Source organism: Gorilla gorilla, chromosome 20 (genome assembly GCF_029281585.2).
Source record: "Gorilla gorilla gorilla isolate KB3781 chromosome 20, NHGRI_mGorGor1-v2.1_pri, whole genome shotgun sequence".
Taxonomy (NCBI): Eukaryota; Metazoa; Chordata; class Mammalia; order Primates; family Hominidae; genus Gorilla; species Gorilla gorilla.
The window spans coordinates 70,077,643-70,098,838 of NC_073244.2; the positions used below are offsets into that span (position 1 = coordinate 70,077,643).

Consider the following 21,196-nt stretch of genomic DNA (forward strand, 5'->3'; position numbering starts at 1 on the left):
TTTATTTCTCATTGTTTAGGATTTTCTTTTTATTATCAAATCTCTGCTATAGAAACACTGAAGAAAATGGGAAAAAAAAATCACTGGAGAGGCAGCATAAAATGGTGGCTGAAAACAAGAACTCTGGAGCCAATCTCAGCTCTACTCCCTTACTAGTTGTGCCCCTTAGGTAGGATCCTTCAACATCTCTGCTTCAGCTTAGCCATTTGTAAAACTGGGGTAACAGTACCTATCTGAGAGTAAAGGGGACTAAACAAGTTAACACTTGGAAAGCATTTAAAAGAAAGCCCAGCACATAAGTGTTATATGTATTTGTAAAACTTTTTAAAAATCTCAAATTAAGTGGGTTAACTTTTCCATGGATCTTTCAGGTCCTTACCCATATACATTTTTTTAGATGTGTTACAGTAAGTATGTATATACAATTCTGTATCCTTTTTATTCCTTCATGTTATGTATACTGATGCAGTGTCCATAATTATAGTTTATAGTGATTGCCTAAAACAAATTACAAACTAATTGCCCAACAATGCAGTGATGAGTAATAATGGACGCTGACACACTGGGCTAAGGATCACTTTCTGTCCAGCAATATCAGTCTCACACTCCTAGGCAATAACTTTTCTACCGTTAGTCATCTCATTCATTAATTTTCTCTAAGGAGGTTAATCAACAGTAAATACCCCATTCAATACTATTATTTTTCTTACATTCAGATTTAGCACTTCATATTCTACTCCTGGGCACCCAGACCCTCCCCTTATAACAACAAAATCTGTATTTCTACAATTATGCACAAAATGTTATTGTAGAGTTTTCCATCCAGTACTCCAGCTTGATGCAAAACAGTGTATTTCCAGTCAAAAACTTTTCTCTGCATAAGGTTTTTCCCTTAGCAATTCACACCAATCTACAATTGGTGAGAGCTCTTGCTAAAAGATGCCTCATTCCCCACAGTCATGGTCCTCAAGTATGAATTACTGGTAGACCATAAGGGGAGTTTAGAGTTTCCTTCATTGTTAATTATCTGATTTTGAGTAAGGGCTAAATAACTGCTGAAAGCTTTTCCCTATTCTTTTCCTTCATGGGGTTTCTTCTAAGATGATATTTTCTAGTAAATAATGTGGGAGAAGTCTTACTGAACTCTTAATGAAAAATGTCCCCTCTTGATTATGTTTATAGGGTTTTCCTCAATGTGTTGTCAAATGTACAAGAAACGAAAAACTCGCATAAATTCAATTCAGTTTCTCTTCACTGTGATTTCTCTGGTGTTGAAGTAGGGCTGAGTGACCACTAAAGGCTTTTCCACATTCACTGCATATAAAGCGTTTCTCTCCACTATGCATTCTCTGATGAATAATAAGGGAAGAATTCTTACAAAATGCTTTTTCACAATGATTACATTTGTAGGGCTTTTCTCCAGTATGGTTTCTTAGGTGTACAATAAGGGATGAACTCTCATTAAATGCTTTCCCACATTCATTACACCTGTATGGTTTCTCTCCAGTATGAGTTCTCCGGTGTGCAATGAGGTGAGAACTACAGTTAAAGGATCTTTCACACTGATTACATTTATAGGGTTTCTCACCAGTGTGAATTCTCCGATGAGCAACAAGGTGACAGCTCTGACTGAAGGATTTTCCACATTTATTGCATTCATAGGGTTTTTCTCCAGTATGAGTCCTTTGATGTCTAACAAGGTGAGCCATCTGGCTACAGGATTTTCCACATTTATTACATTCATAGGGCTTAATTCCAGAATGAATTATCTCATGTTTAGTGAGGGCTGAGCGTTCTCTGAATGCTTTGCCACATTCCTGACAGTTATATGGTTTCTCTCCCGTGTGAGTTCTCTGATGGGCAATAAGATGGGAGCTCCAGCTGAAGGATTTTCCACATTCAGTACATTTATATGGTTTTGCTCCAGAATGAGTTCTTTCATGTTTACTAAGGGCTGAGTAGTCCCTAAAAGCTTTTTCACATTCATCACATTTAAAGGGTTTCTCTCCAGTATGCATTCTCATATGGGCAATAAGATGGGAGCTCCAGCTGAATGATTTCCCACATTCAGTACATTCAAAAGGTTTCTCTCCTGTATGAGTCCTCTGATGTCCAATAAGATGAGAGTTCCAGTTGAAAGATTTCCCACACTCATTACAAACATAAGGTTTTTCTCCTGTATGAATTCTCTTATGTACAATAAGATGAGAATTCCAGCTGAAGGCTTTTCCACATTTATTACATTCATAGGGTTTTATTCCAGTGTGAGTCCGTTCATGTTTCGTAAGGGCTGAGCGATTCCTAAAAACTTTTCCACATTTATCACATTCATAGGGTTTTTCTCCAGTATGAGTTTTCTTATGTTGAATAAGGTAAGAGCTCCAGATGAAAGATGTCCCACATTCATTGTAGTCATAGGGTTTCTCTGCAGTGTAAGTGCTTGTATGTTGAGTAAGGAAAGAGTCATACCCAAAGACTTTCTCCCATTCATTGTATTTATACGCTTTCTCTACAGTACCAATTTTTTGATGTTCCATAAAGGATGAGAAATAAAAGATATTCTCATATTCTTTGTAATTATACTGGTTTTCTCCAACATGAAGCCTTGGGTGTTCATTAAATGATGGGCTCTGGTTAAAGATTTGATGGCATTCCTTATATTCATAGAGTTTTTCTCCTGTGTGAATTCCTTTATGATCACCAAAATGTATTATATGATTGAAAGATTTAACAGCATCAGTACATTTGAAAAGATTATCTCCAGTTTGTATTCTTGCAGGGTAAATAGGTTGAATGGACTGATAAACAGTTTTGTCATAATCATTATTTTCACAGGTAACCTTATCTGCATACATTATGGCTGAGTCACATCTCCAACTTTGAGCATGTGTATCAGGCTTATAGAAATGTTCTATCTGAGAAACTCTCTGAGATGGAACAAAGTTTAAGTTCTGGCTAAACTCTGCCCCAAGTCCACAGAATTCAGAGCTTCTCTGGGATAGTACTTGCTTTTGCATGAAGACCATCTGCCTCATAGCTGTACTCTGGTTCATGTGGTACATTTCTAATTGGTCTTTACATCCCAAAACTTCTAACCTGGAGAACCAAGGATCATCCCATATATATCTTTCCAACTTCATGCCATGGGATTGTTCTTCCTCAAAAATGCTCTGTGCTGGGATCAATGCTTTGCTTTCAAGATTTCTCACCCATTCTGAAACAGACAGAAAAAAAGCTATGAGAGCATAGAGAAAGACATTAGAATAAAGTGGGAATGGTGAGATTTACTGTCCATATTATCAAAAACACTAGTATAAATTTGTTTTCAAGTCCAGGCTTAGAACTCAGAGAAAGATCATAATAGGGAAAAGAATAGTGAAAAGTAAACAACAGTTAACCAGAATACAAAGTGTGTACTGAAAACTAATGAAACCATTTAAAAGTACTTTCCATGAAAAGGAAGACCAGGATAAGAATGTGCAAGAAAGAGGCCGGACGAGGTGGCTCACACCTGTAATCCCAGCACTTTGGGAGGCCGAGGCAGGTGGATCATGAGGTCAGGAGATCAAGACCATCCTGGCTAACACAGTGAAACCCTGTCTCTACTAAAAATACAAAAAATTAGCCAGGTGTGGTGGCGGGTGCCTGTAGTCCCAGCTGCTCAGGAGGCTGAGGCAGGAGAATGGCATGAACCCGGGAGGCAGAGCTTGCAGTGAGCCAAGATCGCGCCACTGCACTTCAGCCTGAGCGACAGAGCGATACTCCGTCTCAAAAAAAAAAAAAAAAAAAAAAAAAGAATGTGCAAGAAAGAGTTAACTCTGCAGGCCTGACGTGCTCAAACCTTGCAAAGGTAGCCTGTTTCCTAACTGGCCCTTAGCCAACTCCTAGGAATTAAGATCTTGGAATGTTCTAACTAGTAAGAGTGTTTTGCATGCTCAAGGTATTGAAGCACATTTACCAACTTATTTACATATGTGTGCAAACAATGTCATTCATAGTGATCACCTGCTTTCCCTCAGGGTGGTCTAGAGTTTCAGCGATGGCAGTGAGTCACGCAGGCACTGTGTGCCTGGATGAGCAACCTCTCAATAAACACACTGGACTCCTAGACTCAGGCAAGTTTCCTAGTAGAAATTTCGCACGTGTTGTCACAACTCCTTGCTTGAGGAATTAAGTGTGCCCCATGTACGCTACTGGAAGCTTGCACCTGGTCTAACCTCATGCACCTTTTTCCTTTGCTGATGTTGCTTTGTATCCTTTCACTGTAATACACCATAATCCTGAGTATAATGACTTTTGAGTCCTATAAGTCCTCATAGTGAATCAGTGAACCTGGAGGTGGTCTTGAAGACCCCTGACAAAAGGACCCAGTGAATGTTATTAAGGTTAAAAAAGAAAAAAAAAAGAATAAAGCCTTTCATCTTAACAAAAGTTAGGTAGATGAGCACACAAGGCCTTTAGCAAGTAATGTTTACATCATGAGTGCTCTCACTTCTGTGTTATAATGTCCTTCTACTCCCATATCTTGACAAATGCAGAAAAAAGAAGGAGAGGGGTGTTTAGAGAGTATCACCAAGCGAGGCTTCAAGCCAGGATGTTATCTATGACAAAATGCTTTGTTTCCTATGTCTTAGAATCCAGTCAATCACACAAGATCCACCAACCCAAAGGGCAAACATCACCAGAGTTTATGGATACCCCTAAAGTTACACTTCTATCCACCACAGAATATTTTTAGAGCAATGATAGATGGACTAGGAAGACAGCATAGGGTGAAAAAACAGACACAGGAGTTACAGTCTGCTAATCTGTATGTGAACAATGGCCCTGCTGCTATCCTTAGAGAGCTTTTCTGATGACTAATGAGACTCAGAATCCAGCCAAACTCCTGGCAAGTTTAATACACAGGAGCTGTCTATTATCACTGCTTAAGTATCAATCCTCTAACAACCAAAGGAGGCTATATTAGTTTCTTTCTGCTATTGTAACAAATTACCACACATTTAGTGACTTAAGGTAATACAAATTTATGATCTTACCGTTCTGGAAGTCAGAAGTCCAAAACGGCTTCCACTGGGCTAAAATGGAGTTATTGGCCGGGTTGTGCTCCCTCCAGAAGCTCTAAGGAATCCACCATATCCTTGCCCTTTCCATCTTCTAGAAGCTGCCCCAATTCCTTGGCTCGCAGCTCCTTCCTCCATCTGCAAAGCTCATCACTCCAACCTCTGCTTCTGTCATCATATCCTCTCCCGTGTCTCTGACCCTCCCACCACAATCTTATAAAAGGACCCTTGTGAGTACATTTAGAATCCACTCAGACAATCCAGGATAATCTCCCCACAGCAAGATCCTTAATTTACTCTCATCTGAAAGTCCCTTTTGCCATACAAGGTGCCCCATTCACAAATTCTGGAGATTAGGATGCAGATATCTTTGTGGGGGAAGTCATTATCCAGATTGCTACAGGGTCTAAAGCCCCAGGCATGTCCCAACAAGAACTAGACCCTGCCCTCTCTCTCTGCTTCTTTTTTTCTCTTTACTGTATGTAATTTCCCCCCTTTTACCACCCAAGTCCATTATTTTTTGTTTAATTTTTTTGAGACAGGGTCTCACTCAGGCAGGAGTGCAGTGGTACCGTCATAGCTCACTGTAATCTCAAATTACTGGGCTCAGGCAATCCTCCCACCTCAGCCTTCGGAGTAACAGGACTACAGGCATGAATCCTGTATACACAACCATGCCTGGCTAAATGTTTTTAAATTTTTTATAGTGACAGGGTCCCGCCATGTTGCCCAGGATGGTCTCAAATTCCTGGGCTCAAATAATCCTCCCACCTTGGCCTCCCAAAGCACTGGGATTACAAATGTGAGCCCCCATCCCTGGCCCCCACGACCATTATAACCAAGGTTCTACTCTGCACAACAACTGGCATTTATTATCAATTTCAAGCTCAGCTCTTAAAAGTTACTGAATTATTTTCATATAGATTTTTAAATCCTTCCAGTAAAAGCTTTTTACAAATGGAAGCTGACCAATTCCCTGACCAAATGAAAGACCAACTGAAAGACCAAATGAACAGTTCTTGTCCAACTTTATACTCACTCAGTACTTGTAGTCTACTGAGTTTCCAGCACCAGAGACAAGGCAAGAAAGTACGGTCTCCCTGGAAGTCAGAATCTATGTGAAGAGAGATCCTACCAAACAGTGATGAATATACATGAAATATCACTCTGAGGTCGGGCGCGGTAGCTCACGCCTGTAATCCCAGCACTTTGGGAAGCTGAGGCGGGTGGATTACCTGAGGTCAGGAGTTTAGGACCAGCCTGGCCAGCATGGTGAAACCCCGTCTCTACTAAAAAAATACAAAAAATTAGCTGGGCATAGTGGCAGGCGCTTGTAATCCCAGCTACTCGGGAGGCTGAGACAGGAGAATTGCTTGAACCCGGGAGGTGGAGGTTGCAGTGAGCCAAGACCACACCATTGCGCTCCAGCCTGGGCAACAAGGCCAAAACTCCGTCTCAAAAAAAAAAAAAGAAAAGAAAAAGAAATATCACTCTGAGATGGTGGGGTTATAGAACAGATGCTAAGTGGGTGGGAGATCAAAAAAGGACATCAGCACTAACTGAAGTGATCGAGGATGGTTCACACAAGAGAAACAACATGAGCTCAGCCTTGAAGCACGACCTGGGTACAGACTGACTAGTCACTCAGCATGAGCAGAGGCATGCATGGCGTGACCAGTGTGTGAGTAGGAAGATAAGGATACCTGCTGAATAAACTCCAGGAGCTATTCAGGAAATGAGAGAAACAATAGAAAAAATAGAAGGTTTTGAAATCCAGTTGTTTTGTTACAAGGCAATTAGAATCACTGTAGGTTTACTGACAGGGATCTCATAATCAAAGATTTCAGGGATATAAATCTAGAAATAGTACCTGAGGTGGCTAATAACAGGTGAGAATTTCCTCATCAACTTGGGCTGGAATTTTACGAGAAAGGGGCTGGACTGTGAGAGTGATGATGGAAGCTGAATGACATAACTAACATTTCAGAGGAAGAAAATCTTGGGAGTTAGAAGAGAGATTACTTCTTGGAGAGGAAAGAGCTCGAAGTCAAGATGACTTCTCAATCTCCAGCTTAGGGGACATGCAGAAATGCACCTCAGGAAGATGGGAGAACATCTAGAAAGTAGAGGCAAGATTACTGGTTCTATCGGCTGTGATCAAGGAGACAGCTGAGATGCTTTGTAAAACGGGAGAAGTGTAAGGACAGAGGTGCTGGAATTGCAGGGCTCTGGATGGTAACTAAGAATGGGCAGCACTGAAGGTAGAAGAATTAAAGCTCCTGGAATTCATGAGCTCTTAGGGGAAAGTTTCCAATCTGAATAGAAAACAACTGGCGAGATTCTCCACAAAAGTCCCCTCCATTAGAGTGGGTGGAAGATAATCCAACTTCAGGACTCAAGAAGAGGCTGTGGCACATTGCCAAAAATAATAAGATAAAGACAATGTGTATAATCTCCTATTGTTGAAAACATGAAAAATAACTACAAATTCCTACATGCTTGTAGCCGCATAAAGAAACTCTGTTATGCATGTAACAGAAATTACTAAAAGTGATTACCTGAGGCAGAATGTCAGTGAAAATGGCCAAGTAAAGACATGTAAAATTTCACCACTCTGTAAAACCAACTAAAAAACTGGCAAAACTGTCAGAAGGCAATTTTTCAAAATTCTGTAAATTAACCAAAGCCTAGGCCAGGCGCAGTGGCTCATGCCTGTAATCCCAGCACTTTGGGAGGCTGAGGCGGGCGGATCACGAGGTCAGGAGATCGAGACCATCCTGGCTAACATGGTGAAACCCCAACTCTACTAAAAATACATAAAAATTGGCCAGGCCTGGTGTCGGGCGCCTGTAGTCCCACCTACTAGGGAGGCTGAGGCAGCAGAATGGCGTGACCCCGGGAGGCGGAGCTTGCACTGAGCTGAGATCATGCACTGCACTTGAGCCTGGGTGACAGAGTGAGACTCCATCTCAAAACAAAAACAAAAACAACAACAACAAAAACACAAAAAAACAAAATTAACCAAAGCCTTGCAGCAACCAGGAAAACATTTATTCTAGAAAAGTAAATTTTAATAAGAACAGTAAGCTATATGGTGTTCTAACTTACCCCGGTCCCATCTCTGGCTCAGTAACAGCCTTGGAAAAATGACAGCCCCCACTTCTGGTACTTCAGTGAGCAGAACAAAGCTGGAGCTTTTTCAAAGCCTCATTCACAAAGAACACTCATTACTAGACCTGCCTAGTGGCTCCCTGGAAGACTCCACTGGAAAAGCTGGTCTTTATTTTGCCTGACAGAGAACTCTCATAGTGTTACAAAGCCTCTAGGGAGGAGGTACTTTTCTAACATTTACAGGCAATGTTTTAAAGTCACCATTGCCTGAGGTGATGGCAAACAGGTGGGGCCCAAAACACACGAGTCAAAAAGATAGAATGAAAGAGCTGAGGAATGAGATATCTATAGGGACTCTGAGAAGCTCCAACCTAGAAGGCTACATGCATACCCATAATAATTAAACTAGGGCCAGGGGTGGTGGCTCACGCCTGTAATCCCAGCACTTTGGGAGGGCGAGGTGGGTAGATCACGAGGTCAAGAGATTGAGACCATCCTGGCTAACACGGTGAAACCTGCCTCTACTAAAAATACAAAAAAAAAAAAAAAAAAAAAAAATTAGCTGGGTGTGGTGGCGGGCCCCTGTAATCCTAGCTACACAGGAGGCTGAGGCAGGAGAATCGCTTGAACCCAGGAGGCAGAGGCTGCAGTGAGCCAAGATTGCGCCACTGCACTCCAGCCTGGGCGACAGAGCAAGACTCTGTCTCAATAAATAAATAAATAAAATAAAATAAAAGCCGAAGAGAGAATCCTGAAAGCAGAGAGAAGAAACTCATCACGTACAAGGGATCTTCAATAAGATTAACAGCTTGTTTCTCAGAAATGACTCAGGCCAGAAAGAAAGACAAAAAAACATGACAATCAAGAATTCTATACCCAGTAAAATTATCCTTCAAAAATGAAGAAGAAATCAAGAGATTTCCAGATAAACAAAACGCCACAGTTCGCTGTTAGCAAACCTGTCCGACAGGAAATGCTGGCTGGGGATAGTGACTCACGCCTGTAATCCCAGCACTTTGAGAGGCTGAGGCAGGGGCATCACTTGAGCTCAGGAGTTCAAGACCAGCCTAGGCAACATAGTGAGGCATGGTTGTGTGCACCTATAGTCCCAGCTACTCAGGAGGCTGAGATGGGAGGATCACTTGAGCCTAGAAGGTTGAGACTACAGTGAGCCAAGATCATGCCACTGCACTCCAGCCTGGGCAACAGAGTGTCTTTTCTATCTCAAAAAACAAAATGGAAATGCTAAAATGAGTTCCTCAGGCTGAAATGAAAGAACATTCAACAGTAACTCAAAATAAAAAACAGCAATAAAGATAGCTACATAAGTATAAAAAGACAATATAAGTAAAATTCTTGTTTCTAGCTCCTTTTTTTCAGTCTGTTAAAAGACAACTGCATAAAGCAATAATTATAAATCCATATTCATGAACACACAATGTATAAAGATGTAATTTGTGACAAAACAGCATAAAAGGAGGAGGGCAGAGCTATACACAAAGTTTTGGTATACTATTAACATCACACTAGTATTAATCCAAACTACATCGTCATAAATTAAGATGTTAATTGTAAGGTCAGGCGTGGTGGTTCACACCTATAATCTCAGCACTTTGGGAGGCCAAGGCAGGAGGATTGCTTGTGCACAGGAGTTCAAGACTAGCCTGGGCAATATAGTGAGACCTTGTCTCTACAAAAAAAATTTTTTTTTTAATTAACTGAGCATGACGGTGCATGGCTGTAGTCCCAGCTACCTAGGAGGCTGAGGTGGGAGGACTGCCTAAGCTTGTAATGCAGAGGCTGCAGTAAGTCAAGATTGTGCTACTGCACTCCAGCCTGGGCAGAAGAGCAAGACCTTGTCTCAAAAGATGTTAATTGTAATCCCCAGGGCAACTACCAAGAAAATAACTCAAGATTTTATAGTAAAAGAAAAGTAGTTACCTGTGTGTATGCCTCTGTGTATCTGTGTTTTGGGGGAATAACAGTAATGTGAGTAAGAGCAGGGAGTATAAATGAGTTATTTTTGGTGGTGTTTTTCAGACAGGGTCTTGCTCTGTCACTCGGGCTGGAGTGCAGTGGTGAAATCACAGCTCACTACAGCCTCAACATCCCAGGCTCAAGCAATCCTCACCTCAGTCCCCTGAGTAGCTAGGACCACAGACATGCACCATAAAGCCCAGCTAATTTTTTTAATAAAGGAGATTTTTTTTTAGCTTATACATTTTAAGTAGCTTTCAGATATTTGAACATTACCTATATTTTAAAAATCTATTTTGTTTGGTATCCAAGAAGATCTAAGTAAGAAAGAACAAAAGCCCAAGCCGGGAACGGTGGCTCATGCCTGTAATCCCAGCACTTTGGGAGCCCGAGGTGGGTGGATCACTTGAGGTCAGGAGTTCGAGACCAGCCCAGCCAACATGGTGAAACCCCATCTCTACTAAAAATACAAAAAATAGCCAGGCATGGTGGCGGGTGCCTGTAATCCCAGCTACTCAGGAGGCTGAGGTGGGAGAATCGCTTGAACCCGGGAGGCAGAGGTTGCAGTGAGCCGAGATCGCACCACTGCACTCCAGCCTGGGTGACAGAGCGAGACTCTATCTCAAAACAAACAAACCAAAAAGCCCAAAAAACCTATTTTTTTGAAATAAGCATCTATAGCTACAGGTTACAAGTTTGGCAATACAGGAAATAAGGAAAATATTTGAAGTAGCTACACGGGTAAGAGGTAACCTTAGAGGTAACCTTAGAGGAAGGGACCGCAGAAAACAGGAGCCATCAAGAGCCGACAGCGAGGGAAAATGGCTACCTTATTAGGATGGTGATGCTTCTTTGCTCTAAATCAAAAGCAGCAAGAGAAGAAAGCTCCTTAGAGGGAATTCTAAAGTATCTGAGGAAGGTAACTCTTCATGGCCTTATCCCATTTCTCAACAAAGAGGGCTTGGGGGGAAGTTCCTTGTTCAGCCTGGGGTCTGCCCTCACCTGGACAAGTGCGTTGAGGACATGCCTGCTCCACCGACCACGGCTCTTCTCCTTGCTCCAACAGGGAGATGACCTCAGGCTTGGCAATCTGATTTCCTATGCATGGAGGAAAAGCATGGAAATCATGTCATGAGGCTTCAGGACAGCCAAAGAAAGCTTCTCTTGCCTATTCCTCCCTGTGACTTCTCAACCTGGGCAGAATATGCAAGGTCCTTCCCACTCCATGCTCTTTAAGCATTAGGAGTTTCATCCCTGAACCTCAGGGCCCAAGACCATCTCAGCTCTTCTGAGACACCACCCTCGCCCCTGCAATGAGCTTCTAAACATGGAGCAGCTGAAGGCATTACCATGGGAACAGCTTCGTTTACTTGGGCAGCACCTGCCTTACCCACAGAGAGCAGGTGACCATAGGTCTCCAGCATCACATCACGGTACAGGGTCCTCTGAACAAGGTCCAGCTGCCCCCACTCTTCTTGGGTGAAGTCCACGGCCACGTCCTTGAAGGTCACTGGTTCCTAAAAGAACACAAACGTTCCTTCTCAGCCTGTGACCACCCCCTCCAATATTTCCAGGGATGGAGTGAGGCTGACAACCCTGGTGAGAGAAGACAGGATGTAGAGAAACTCTCCTGGTTATTCAAGAGTCTGACTAATGTGAGTCAGGTCTCATTGAGAACCACCCAAGACCCCATATTTGGTATATACTCTTACGGAATTCGATACCTGGGTCCACAATAACCACAGCAGAGCTGAGCAGGTCTCTTCGAAGACTCTTGCCAAATTCCAGCACACTGGCTATGTCCCCCACCTTGGCAACAACCCTCTTCTGGAAAGGCAGTCATGTAAAAAGGCCTGGACCAGTGCAGCAACAGGCTATGAGCACTGGCTACAAGCGAGACCTTGAGGATGGAGTCTTTGCTCCAACACCCAGATAAAGGACCTGAAAGGGTGATCTGTACATTCACAAGTTGTCTTTCCAGCCATGGTGGGGAGGTTTCCATTCTCAGTTCATCTCTGTCCCAAGGACTGAAGCTAAGGGTGAGCAGGATGCCCCAGAGCAGCCCAGGCCAAGCAGAATCGGTTACAGCTGCCATCAAAAGCACTTTAGTTACAAGCAATCTAAACTGATTTTTTTTTTTAATGAAAGCAAGAAAACTAACTGGAAAACGAGAAGGAGAAAGGAAAGGTAATCTAAGTCTGATTTTTCCAATGAATACATCCCTCAAGTCCTTTTATTATTATTTTTTAATTATTTTATCGAGACAGAGTCTCACTCTGTCACCCAGGCTGGAATGCCATGGTGTGATCTCAGTTCACTACAACCTCTGCCTCCCAGGTTCAAGTGATCCTCCTGCCTCAGCCTCCTGAGTAGCTGGGACAATAGGGGTGCACCACCACGCCTGGCTAATTTTTGTATTTTTAGTAGAGACAGGGTTTTGCCATGTTGGCCAGGCTGGTCTCGAACTCCTGATCTCAAGTGATCCGCCCACCTTGGCCTCCCAAAACGCTGGGATTACAGGCATGAGCCACTGCACCCAGCCTCGAGTCCTTTTAAGAAATCAACTCGCCAGGCACAGTGACTCACACCTGTAATCCCAGCACTTTGAGAGTCCTAGGCGGGCGGATCACGAGCTCAGGAGATGAGACCATCCTGGCCAACATGGTGAAACCCCGTCTCTACTAAAAATACAAAAATTAGCTCCGCGCAGTGGCACACGCCTGTAATCCCAGCTACTTGGGAGGCTGAGGCAGGAGAATAGCTTGAACCAGGGAGGCGGAACTTGCAGTGAGCCGAGATCGTGCCACTGCACTCCAGCCTGGACAACAGAGCAAGACTCCATCTCAAAAAAAAAAAAAAAAAAAAGAGCCGGGTGCAGTGGCTCACGCCAGTAATCCCAGCACTTTGGGAGGCCAAGGCAGGTGGATCACAAGGTCAGGAGATGGAGACCATCCTGGCTAACACGCGGTGAAACCTCATCTCTACTAAAAATACAAAAAAATTAGCCAGGCGTGGTAGCAGGCACCTGTTGTCCCAGCTACTCAAGAGGCTGAGGCAGGAGAATGGCGTGAACCCAGGAGGCGGAGCTGGCAGTGAGCTGAGATGACACCACTGCAATCCAGCCTGGGCGACAAAGCGAGACTCCGTCTCAAAAAAAAAAAAAAGAAATCAACTCAGGCCAAGTGCGGTGGTGCACACCTGTAGTCCCAGCTACTTGGAAAACTGAAGAAGTGGGAGGATAGCTTGGGCCCAGGAGGTGGAGGCTGCAGGGAGCTGAGATCGTAGTACTGCATTCCAACCTGGGCAGTAGAGCAAAACCCAGTCTCAAAAAAAAAAAAAATCAACCGCAAGACACCCGCTGAACAGACACGTGTGCAGTATACTGCTCCCACTCCAAGGGTCCTCTGGACCTGTGCCCCTCCTCTTCACAGCTACGTCATATCACTTCTACCCAAATACAGCGTTTCCTGTGGCCCTCTTAGTCACAGCTTATGAACTGAGTTTGCTGTCTCTGATCTGGGCCAGCCCTCCCTCCTGAATTTTCAGTGTATCCATTTTTACTCTGTCTCAATTGCTTCCCCTCTACCTTCACATGATGGGCTTAAAACAAAGAACTGCTTCTGCTCCAATAAATACCATACCCTGAAAAGTCAACTCCTGCTCAAGACCCCCCAGGCTCAGCCTTACTGTGCCCCATGACAAGGACTGTCCATCCTCTTTTCCACGGCTGAAGCTCATCTCTGTCTCACAACCTCGAAGACACAGAATCATCCCTCCTGCAGCCTCACACCCCATGTAAAGACGCCTCCTGCACCCTTGTCCCACTTCTGTCTCATGTCCTCAGAGGCACAGAATCATCCCTCCTGCAGCCTCACACCCCCTGGAGAGACGTCTCCTGCACCCTCGTCCCACTGCTTCTGACAGTCAATCTCCTCCTGCAAGGTACAGTGCACCCTCGCCTTCTCTCCTTCCTTGTCTTCCAGCCTTACCCCAGTGCAGTTCCTCCTCCGCCTTTATTATCCGTTTTCCTGTTCCTTGGTATTGGAAATTTTTTCTTTATATTTATCATTTTTGCTGATCTATATTGAAGGATTTTGGAGCAACAATTATATGATTCTTATTTTTACCAAGCTCTCACCAAGATCTCCCCAATGTCTTGTGATTGCCAAGTCCAAAGTTTGATTTCTGCCTTTACCTTCTTGGCCTATGCAGCATTTGGAAGTGCTGGCCACAACCTCCCTCTATGAAACACTCCCCAACCCCCATGGTCAATGACAGCTTCTTGGTTTTCCTCTTACAGACTGCCCAGACCTCAGTATGCTTGATGACTACTGTTTCTACATTTTATGGTAATGTAAGGTTTTTTTATTTAAGTGTAACATGGAGTTGGGAGTGGTGGCTCATGCCTGTAATCCCAACACTTTGGGAGGTCAGGAGTTCGATACCAGCCTGGCCAAGATGATGAAAACCCGTCTCTACTAAAAGTACAAAAATTAGCTGGGCATGGTGGTGCATGCCTGTAATCCCAGCTACTCGGGAGGCTGAGGAATGAGAATCTCTTGAACCCGGGAGGCAAACGTTGCAGTGAGCCAAGATCGCACTACTGCACTCCAGCCTGGGCGACAGAGTGAAACTCTGTCTCAAAATAAATAAATAAATAAATTTAATATGGCCACAGAAGTGCACAAAATCTATGCTTGATGCACTTTCACAGAGCAATGGCACCTGGGGAACCAGCTAGGCAGCTGTGCTGATGGCCCAGGGTGCCTCTGACCCTGTGCTTGTCTTACACATCCTAACCTCCCTGGGGTGGCACCTTCTTAGATGGCTTCAATGTTCACCTACACTTAACAAGGTGCAAATCCACACCCTAATGGCTGACCAGCTGGTAGACTAAGCCACAAATTCACTTCCCACCCCTCCCAAGACCCCAATGGAATCATTATATGTTCAAAAATAGAGGAATTACATCTAATAAACACAAGAGGAATGAAATCATTGGAGCAGTTCTGCAGTCCCTAATAAAACAGTGGACAGTGGCAATGACCATCAATGACTGCTCAGCTGCAGGTGAAAGGCAGACAGGGAGCTTTATAATGGAGGGGTCAGTCTGACAATACCTGCACCCACTAACCCATCATACCTGAAGATGGGACAACCAAACACCATGTGCCCACTGATGCAATGCAGTATGAAGAACCCAGCACCACCTATGAAGTATTCTTATCAAAAATACCAAATGAATCTACTCAGGCCTCTAGTCCAAATACTAGCTAACAGGAGACGAGGGGATGGAGGAACTTATTCAATGACATCATGAAGGCAAAAATCAGGCAAACCAACAAGACCAGTGACCTAGTTTCTTCAGCATACGAAGCATCTGCAGTGTGTGGGCCTTGTTTGGATCCTGATTTGAACAAACCAACAACTGTAAAAACATATTTTAGAGACACATAGAGAAAACAATATGAACTGGATATCAGGTGACATTGAGGAATTATTGGTAATTTGCTGAGTATGATAAAGGTATTGTGGTTTCTTCCTTAAGGGTACATATCTCTTAGATACACAGAAACACTCACAGGTGAAATGATACAATTCTGAGATTTGCTTTCAGATCCTCCAGTTTAAAAAAGGTTGTGTTGGAATAGATGAAAAGAAATGCAGAAAGTGGAAAGCTGACAGCTGCTGAAGCTGGTCAACACGGGTGCTTGCAGCAGGCTGAATAACACCCCCCAAAAGATGCCCATGTCCTAATCCTAGAACCTGTGACTGTTATCTTAATGATAAAAGGAACTTTACAGATATAATTAAGAATCTTTAGAGTGATTACCCTGGATTATCCAGGTGTTCCAGTGTAATCACCAAAGTCCTTATCAGTGAGAGAGGGAGGCAGGAGTCAGAGTCACAGGAGATATGACGCAAGCAGGGGTCAGAGTGATGTACTTTGCAGATGGAGGACAGGGCATGAGCCAGGAAGCAGTCTCCCCTTGAGCCTCCAGAAGAAACACAGCCATGCAGACCCATTTTAGACTTCTGAGCTGCAGAACAGTAGAATAAATTCATGTTGTTCTAAGCCATAAAGTCTGTGGTAGTCTATTACAACAGCAACATAAAACTAAGACATAAAACTAAACTAATACAGGGTTCATCTTCTACTTTGGGGTTCAAAAATCTCCTAAATAAACAGTTGTTTTTTTTTTTTTAAAGAAAGTTAAAGAAATAACCCAGCCAGTGAAAAAAAACGGGGGCATCAGCACCTTGAACTCCACTCATTCCTCCAAGAGGCAGAACAGATAGATGAAGGTAAGGCTGACCAACTAGACTAGAGGCGATTCCAGCCCCACACTAGGAGGCACCACGGTGAAGCAGGTGCTTCCTGCAAGAGGACTCTAGGAGAGGCAGGAGTGAGTCAGGCTGAAAACAGAGCAGGTGAAAGTCTGCACTCGCATAGCTTTGCAAGTGCCCGTGGGTAGTACTGCCAGCAGCCATGTACTTATATACGGGCAAAAGTCCCAGGAGCCTCCTCAGACTTGAGACTGCGGCTAGGTTCTCAGGCTGCCCAGGTGAGTGGAGACCTCTTCAGTCCCACCAGGTGGGGAAGAGAAGGGAGTCTGTGGCCTCACAGCTCTATAGCTATGAAACCGGAAGCAGAACTGACCAGCTGACCCTGGCCCATGCAGGCCCACGAAACCCAGGGCATGCCTCACCAGGAGCACAGAGCGGAGTGGAAGGCACCAATCATGAATCAGATCTACGCAGCTGAAGTAGAACAGGACTTCCAGCCTCACAGCCCTGCCCTGAGAAACACACACAGACCAGACGTCTCCTGGACATGAGAAACACCTGATGCACAGGTAAAGCGACTGAACTAAGTAGCCACAAGGCCAGAGAATCCAGACAACAGCCACGTTCAACTTTCAAAGACCTGTTAATTCCTATTCTCAGATTCTCAGGCCAGAGTGATTTCAGTATAAAGTGGGACAGGATGCTACAAGAGAGGCTGAGAGAATAGGAAAGCCTTCACAGACTAAGAAAAGAACAGAAGACACAGCAACTAGTTCAGGAGGCCCTAGAGAGTTCTGCTGTGGTGAGAACATGATCATCAGGCCCCCAACCCCCCCCACCAAAAAAAGGACATGGAATATAAAGAGATCAGAGACATGGCAATTTGTTCAGGAGGTCCAGCACCTAACAGAAGAGCCAAGAAAGAGAACATAAAGGAAAAGGACAAGAGGGAATTATTACTTTTTAAATAACACAAAACTTCTTAAAATAAGACACACAGAAACACTAGCCATAAACAAAGATAGACACATTTGACAAAAACATACCAACATTCAAATATCTGACTGATAAGACACCACCAGTTAAGACAAGCTACAGACTGGGAGGAGTTAGTTGATATGTGATAAAGAATTAGGATTCAGAATGCGTGTGAAATACCTATATTAAAGTCAGTCCCTAGAAATCTAGGGATGGGGGAAGAGAAACAAAGAGAGAAGGAAATACAGATGGCCAATAAAGACATCAAAAGGTACTTAAGCTCACTAGCAATCAAGAAGATGCACATTAAAGGAATGCAATATACCTTTCTGGTCCTGAGGTAAGCAAATATTTAAAAGACCTGATAATGTCAAGTGTCGACAAACATGCAGGAAAATGGGTATTTTCTCCCAGAGTGGGGAGACTGACAAGTAGCTTCGCCCCCTTGTAGAGACATGTGGCAGCACTAGTAACATTGAAAGTATATACCTAGCCGGGCATGGTGGCTCATGCCTGTAATCTCAGCACTTTGGGAGGCCGAGGCAGGTGAATCACGAGGTCAAGAGATGGAGACCATTGAGACCATCCTGGCCAACATGGTGAAACCCCGTCTCTACTAAAAATAAAAAAATTAGCTGGGCGTGGTGGCATGCACCTGTACTCCCAGCTACTTGGGAGGCTGAGGCAGGAGAATCACTTGAACCCGCGAGGCAAGGTTGCAGTGAGCTGAGATCGCACCACTGCACTGCAGCCTGGGCAACAGAGTGAGACTCTGACTCAAAAAAAAAAAAAAAGAAAAGTACATACCTAAAACCAGGTACAATTCTGCTTCTAGGGGTATGCCTAAATAAAAACTACATAAACACGTGCACAAAGTGAAGTTACAGGAATGTTCACACAGCTTTCACTAGAGCAGCAAAAACAATGGGGGAAAGAGGAACTTATAAACCTGTCCATAAAAGAAACTATGAACACAGAGGTGCACTTCTCTAATGGATACACTTGGCAGTGCAAAAGGAACAAGCCTGACTTCTCTGTATCTATCAACATGGATGGACCTCAAAGTTGAAAAAAGAAAACTATAGGAAAACTACATATAGAAAAAAATCACTGGGAAAAAAAAATAGATTGTTGGGCCGGGTGCAGTGGCTCACACCTATAATCCCAGCACTTTGAGGCAGGCAGATCACTGAGGACAGGAGTTTGAGACTAGCCTGCCCAATATGACAAAACCCCACCTCTACTAAAAATACAAAAATTAGCCAGATATGGTGGCACACGCCTGCAATCCTAGCTACTTGGGAGGCTGAAGCACAAGAATCCTTTGAACCCGGGAGGCGGAGACTGCAGTGAGCTGAGATCATGCCACTGCACTCCAGTATGGGCAATGCAGTGTGACTGTCTCAAAAAAAGAAAAAGACTGTCTATGTCTATATAGTTTATCATCTATGTATGTATATGAAAATGAATTAGCTGTGTACAAACTGAATCCATGAGTGGTTGCCTGAGAAATGGTGGAAAGACAAAGAGTACTATGTAAAAGAAGAAAAACGACAAATACGACAAAACAGTAATATTGTTCACTGATGGTGATGCCATTTGCTTCCTTTTTATACTTCTCTGTAATTATGAAATGTGTCAAAATTAAAACTAAATTTTAAAAAATTTAGAAATGAAAAAGGGGACATTTTCAAACTGTAAGCCCCATGGGCTAAAAAGCAGGAAGAAAAAAAAGAACTGCCCCCAGCTGAATATGTAACCATGTCTGGGCCCACAAATCATGGAGGCCTCACCTCAAGGATGGTAAGGGGACTGTGCACAATGGCTCACGCCTGTAATCCCAGCATTTTGAGAGGGCAAGGCAGGCAAATCACCTGAGGTCAGAAGTTTGAGGCCAGTCTGACCAACATGGTGAAACCCTGTCTCGATTAAAAACACAAAAATTAGCCAGTGTGGTGGCACACACCTGTAATCTCAGCTACTCGGGAGGTTGAGGCATGAGAATCCCTTGAACCCGGGAGGGGAGGCTGCATCAAGCCAAGATCGTGCCACTGCACTCCAGTATGGACAACGCAATGAGACTCTGCCTCAAAAATAAAAATAAATAAATGGCTGGTAAGGGGACACAGTAAACACCTTCAGCCTAGAATTGCAAAGGAAAATGCAAAACCAAAAGGCCAGAAGGAAGAGATGGTGGAAGACAGGAACCTAGTCTCACAGGCTGTGGAGATGAGAGGGACCCTTCAAGGGTAGGAGAGGAAATGCAGGTTTCACTGTTGCCTGATGCTGAGGGGAAAGCGTGCTAAAGAGAGAAGAGTCCTGCTAGAGGGAGGAGCAAACCCTTCTGGTCCACAGGTCACCCTCATGAGCTGCATTTGTATTTTCCAATCACATCCTAGGATGACTTGCAAAAGTGTTTCACCCAAATTCTCATAAACATTCTTGCACACATCACTTTGTACACACATATAAGCATTTATCTAGGCATTCTAAGCACTTTATGGAATCTGCTAACAAACCAGCCACACATTTAAACCCTTTGAGAGTCTGAAGGAGAGAAGACCAAAGGTGCTGAGCTGGGTCTCAGATGTTTGCTGACAGATCTTGCCCAACTGCTCCCCCTTCAAGGAACCTGGGGCAATTCAGATGGCTTCTATGGTAGGTTTCATTGCAGAGAAGGAAAACATAAATAGATTGTGCACATCCTCAAGTCTGACCAAGCATGGGTGCAGACTATTATTGGTGTTTTATGTACATAATGTTTGTTATGCAGATATCCTAGGTGGACTGTTAACAGAGGGGTTTGAATGCTTCCATATTTGGAAAGGCTGGTTGGGGTTTTTTAGATGAAATGAGATATTATCATTACAATTATTATTTTCCCCTATTCCTAGAAATAACGGGATCTGGGCTTCTGTAGTTAAAACCTCACTATTCAACATACTTCCATGAATGGACTATTCAGATAATGAGGGATGACAGCATTTGATGTTTTCACCAGAGAAATGCTTTATTTCAATAAATACTTAACTTGGAGGGAACAATAAAGAGACACAGGGTTCTTTTGCATTCCTGAAGATCTCAGTTAAAAACACACAGCAGTCAAATCCGAGTTTCCCACAGGAAAAAAATCCAAAGTGAGTGTGGGGAGGGGGGCCAGCCAGGAGCATGTTATCAGAAATCACAACTCTTCAGACATTGGAGGGTGTTGTTATTTTTAATTCTGTTTTATTTTCTCAGCATTAACTTAGATAATTCTCAGAAAGCCTAGCATAAATTAACAGCAGAGTATAGCATGGTGGTTAACAGGGCTTCTTCGCAGTGTTTTATTACAGCTAACTTCTACTCCTCAGAGTCTGATTCAGGGGCCATCTTTCAGGCTAGCCTAGCTTCACTACTGATTATCCTGTCTTAGGATTTAATAATGACTGTACATTGTAACAGCAGCAAACCTCATAGTTGCCCAAGTTCTGATGCCAGGCAACAGTCACCTTGCATCATATGGTTCAGGCCCTTCTGCTTCCCATCTCACCTGGACCAGGGATAGCAACACTGCCAAGTGGGAACAGCATACTTATGATGCACTTCACCCACCAGATTTGAAACTGTGGGCGGTTTCAATAATATTTTTTAATTTGAGGGGGAGGCACAAAGTAGAGACATCATTTTTAAATCTTGTTTTATATCCAAGTATCTCACAACTGCTTGATTCATTATCTTAACTTAAAAATAAAAGACCTAAAAACAAGTAATGAAACTCTTTTTCTTCATCTTTCATA

At 43.5% G+C, this 21,196-nt stretch overlaps 1 protein-coding gene across 3 annotated transcripts in view; it reads right to left on the bottom strand.

Annotated features, from left to right (window-relative positions):
• Positions 1-21,196, bottom strand: part of ZNF606 (zinc finger protein 606) — a 25,917-nt gene continuing 4,721 nt past the window's right edge. For 2 of the 3 annotated variants that reach the window (XM_004061565.5, XM_019015739.3), the window contains exons 5-7: positions 11,542-11,668; positions 11,154-11,249; positions 1-3,214 (exon numbers count right to left, since the gene is read on the bottom strand). In XM_004061565.5, the coding sequence (XP_004061613.4) occupies positions 1,236-3,214; positions 11,154-11,249; positions 11,542-11,668 (2,202 nt within the window). In that variant the 3' untranslated portion in view covers positions 1-1,235. The other variant, XM_055370817.2, reaches the window with a different exon arrangement.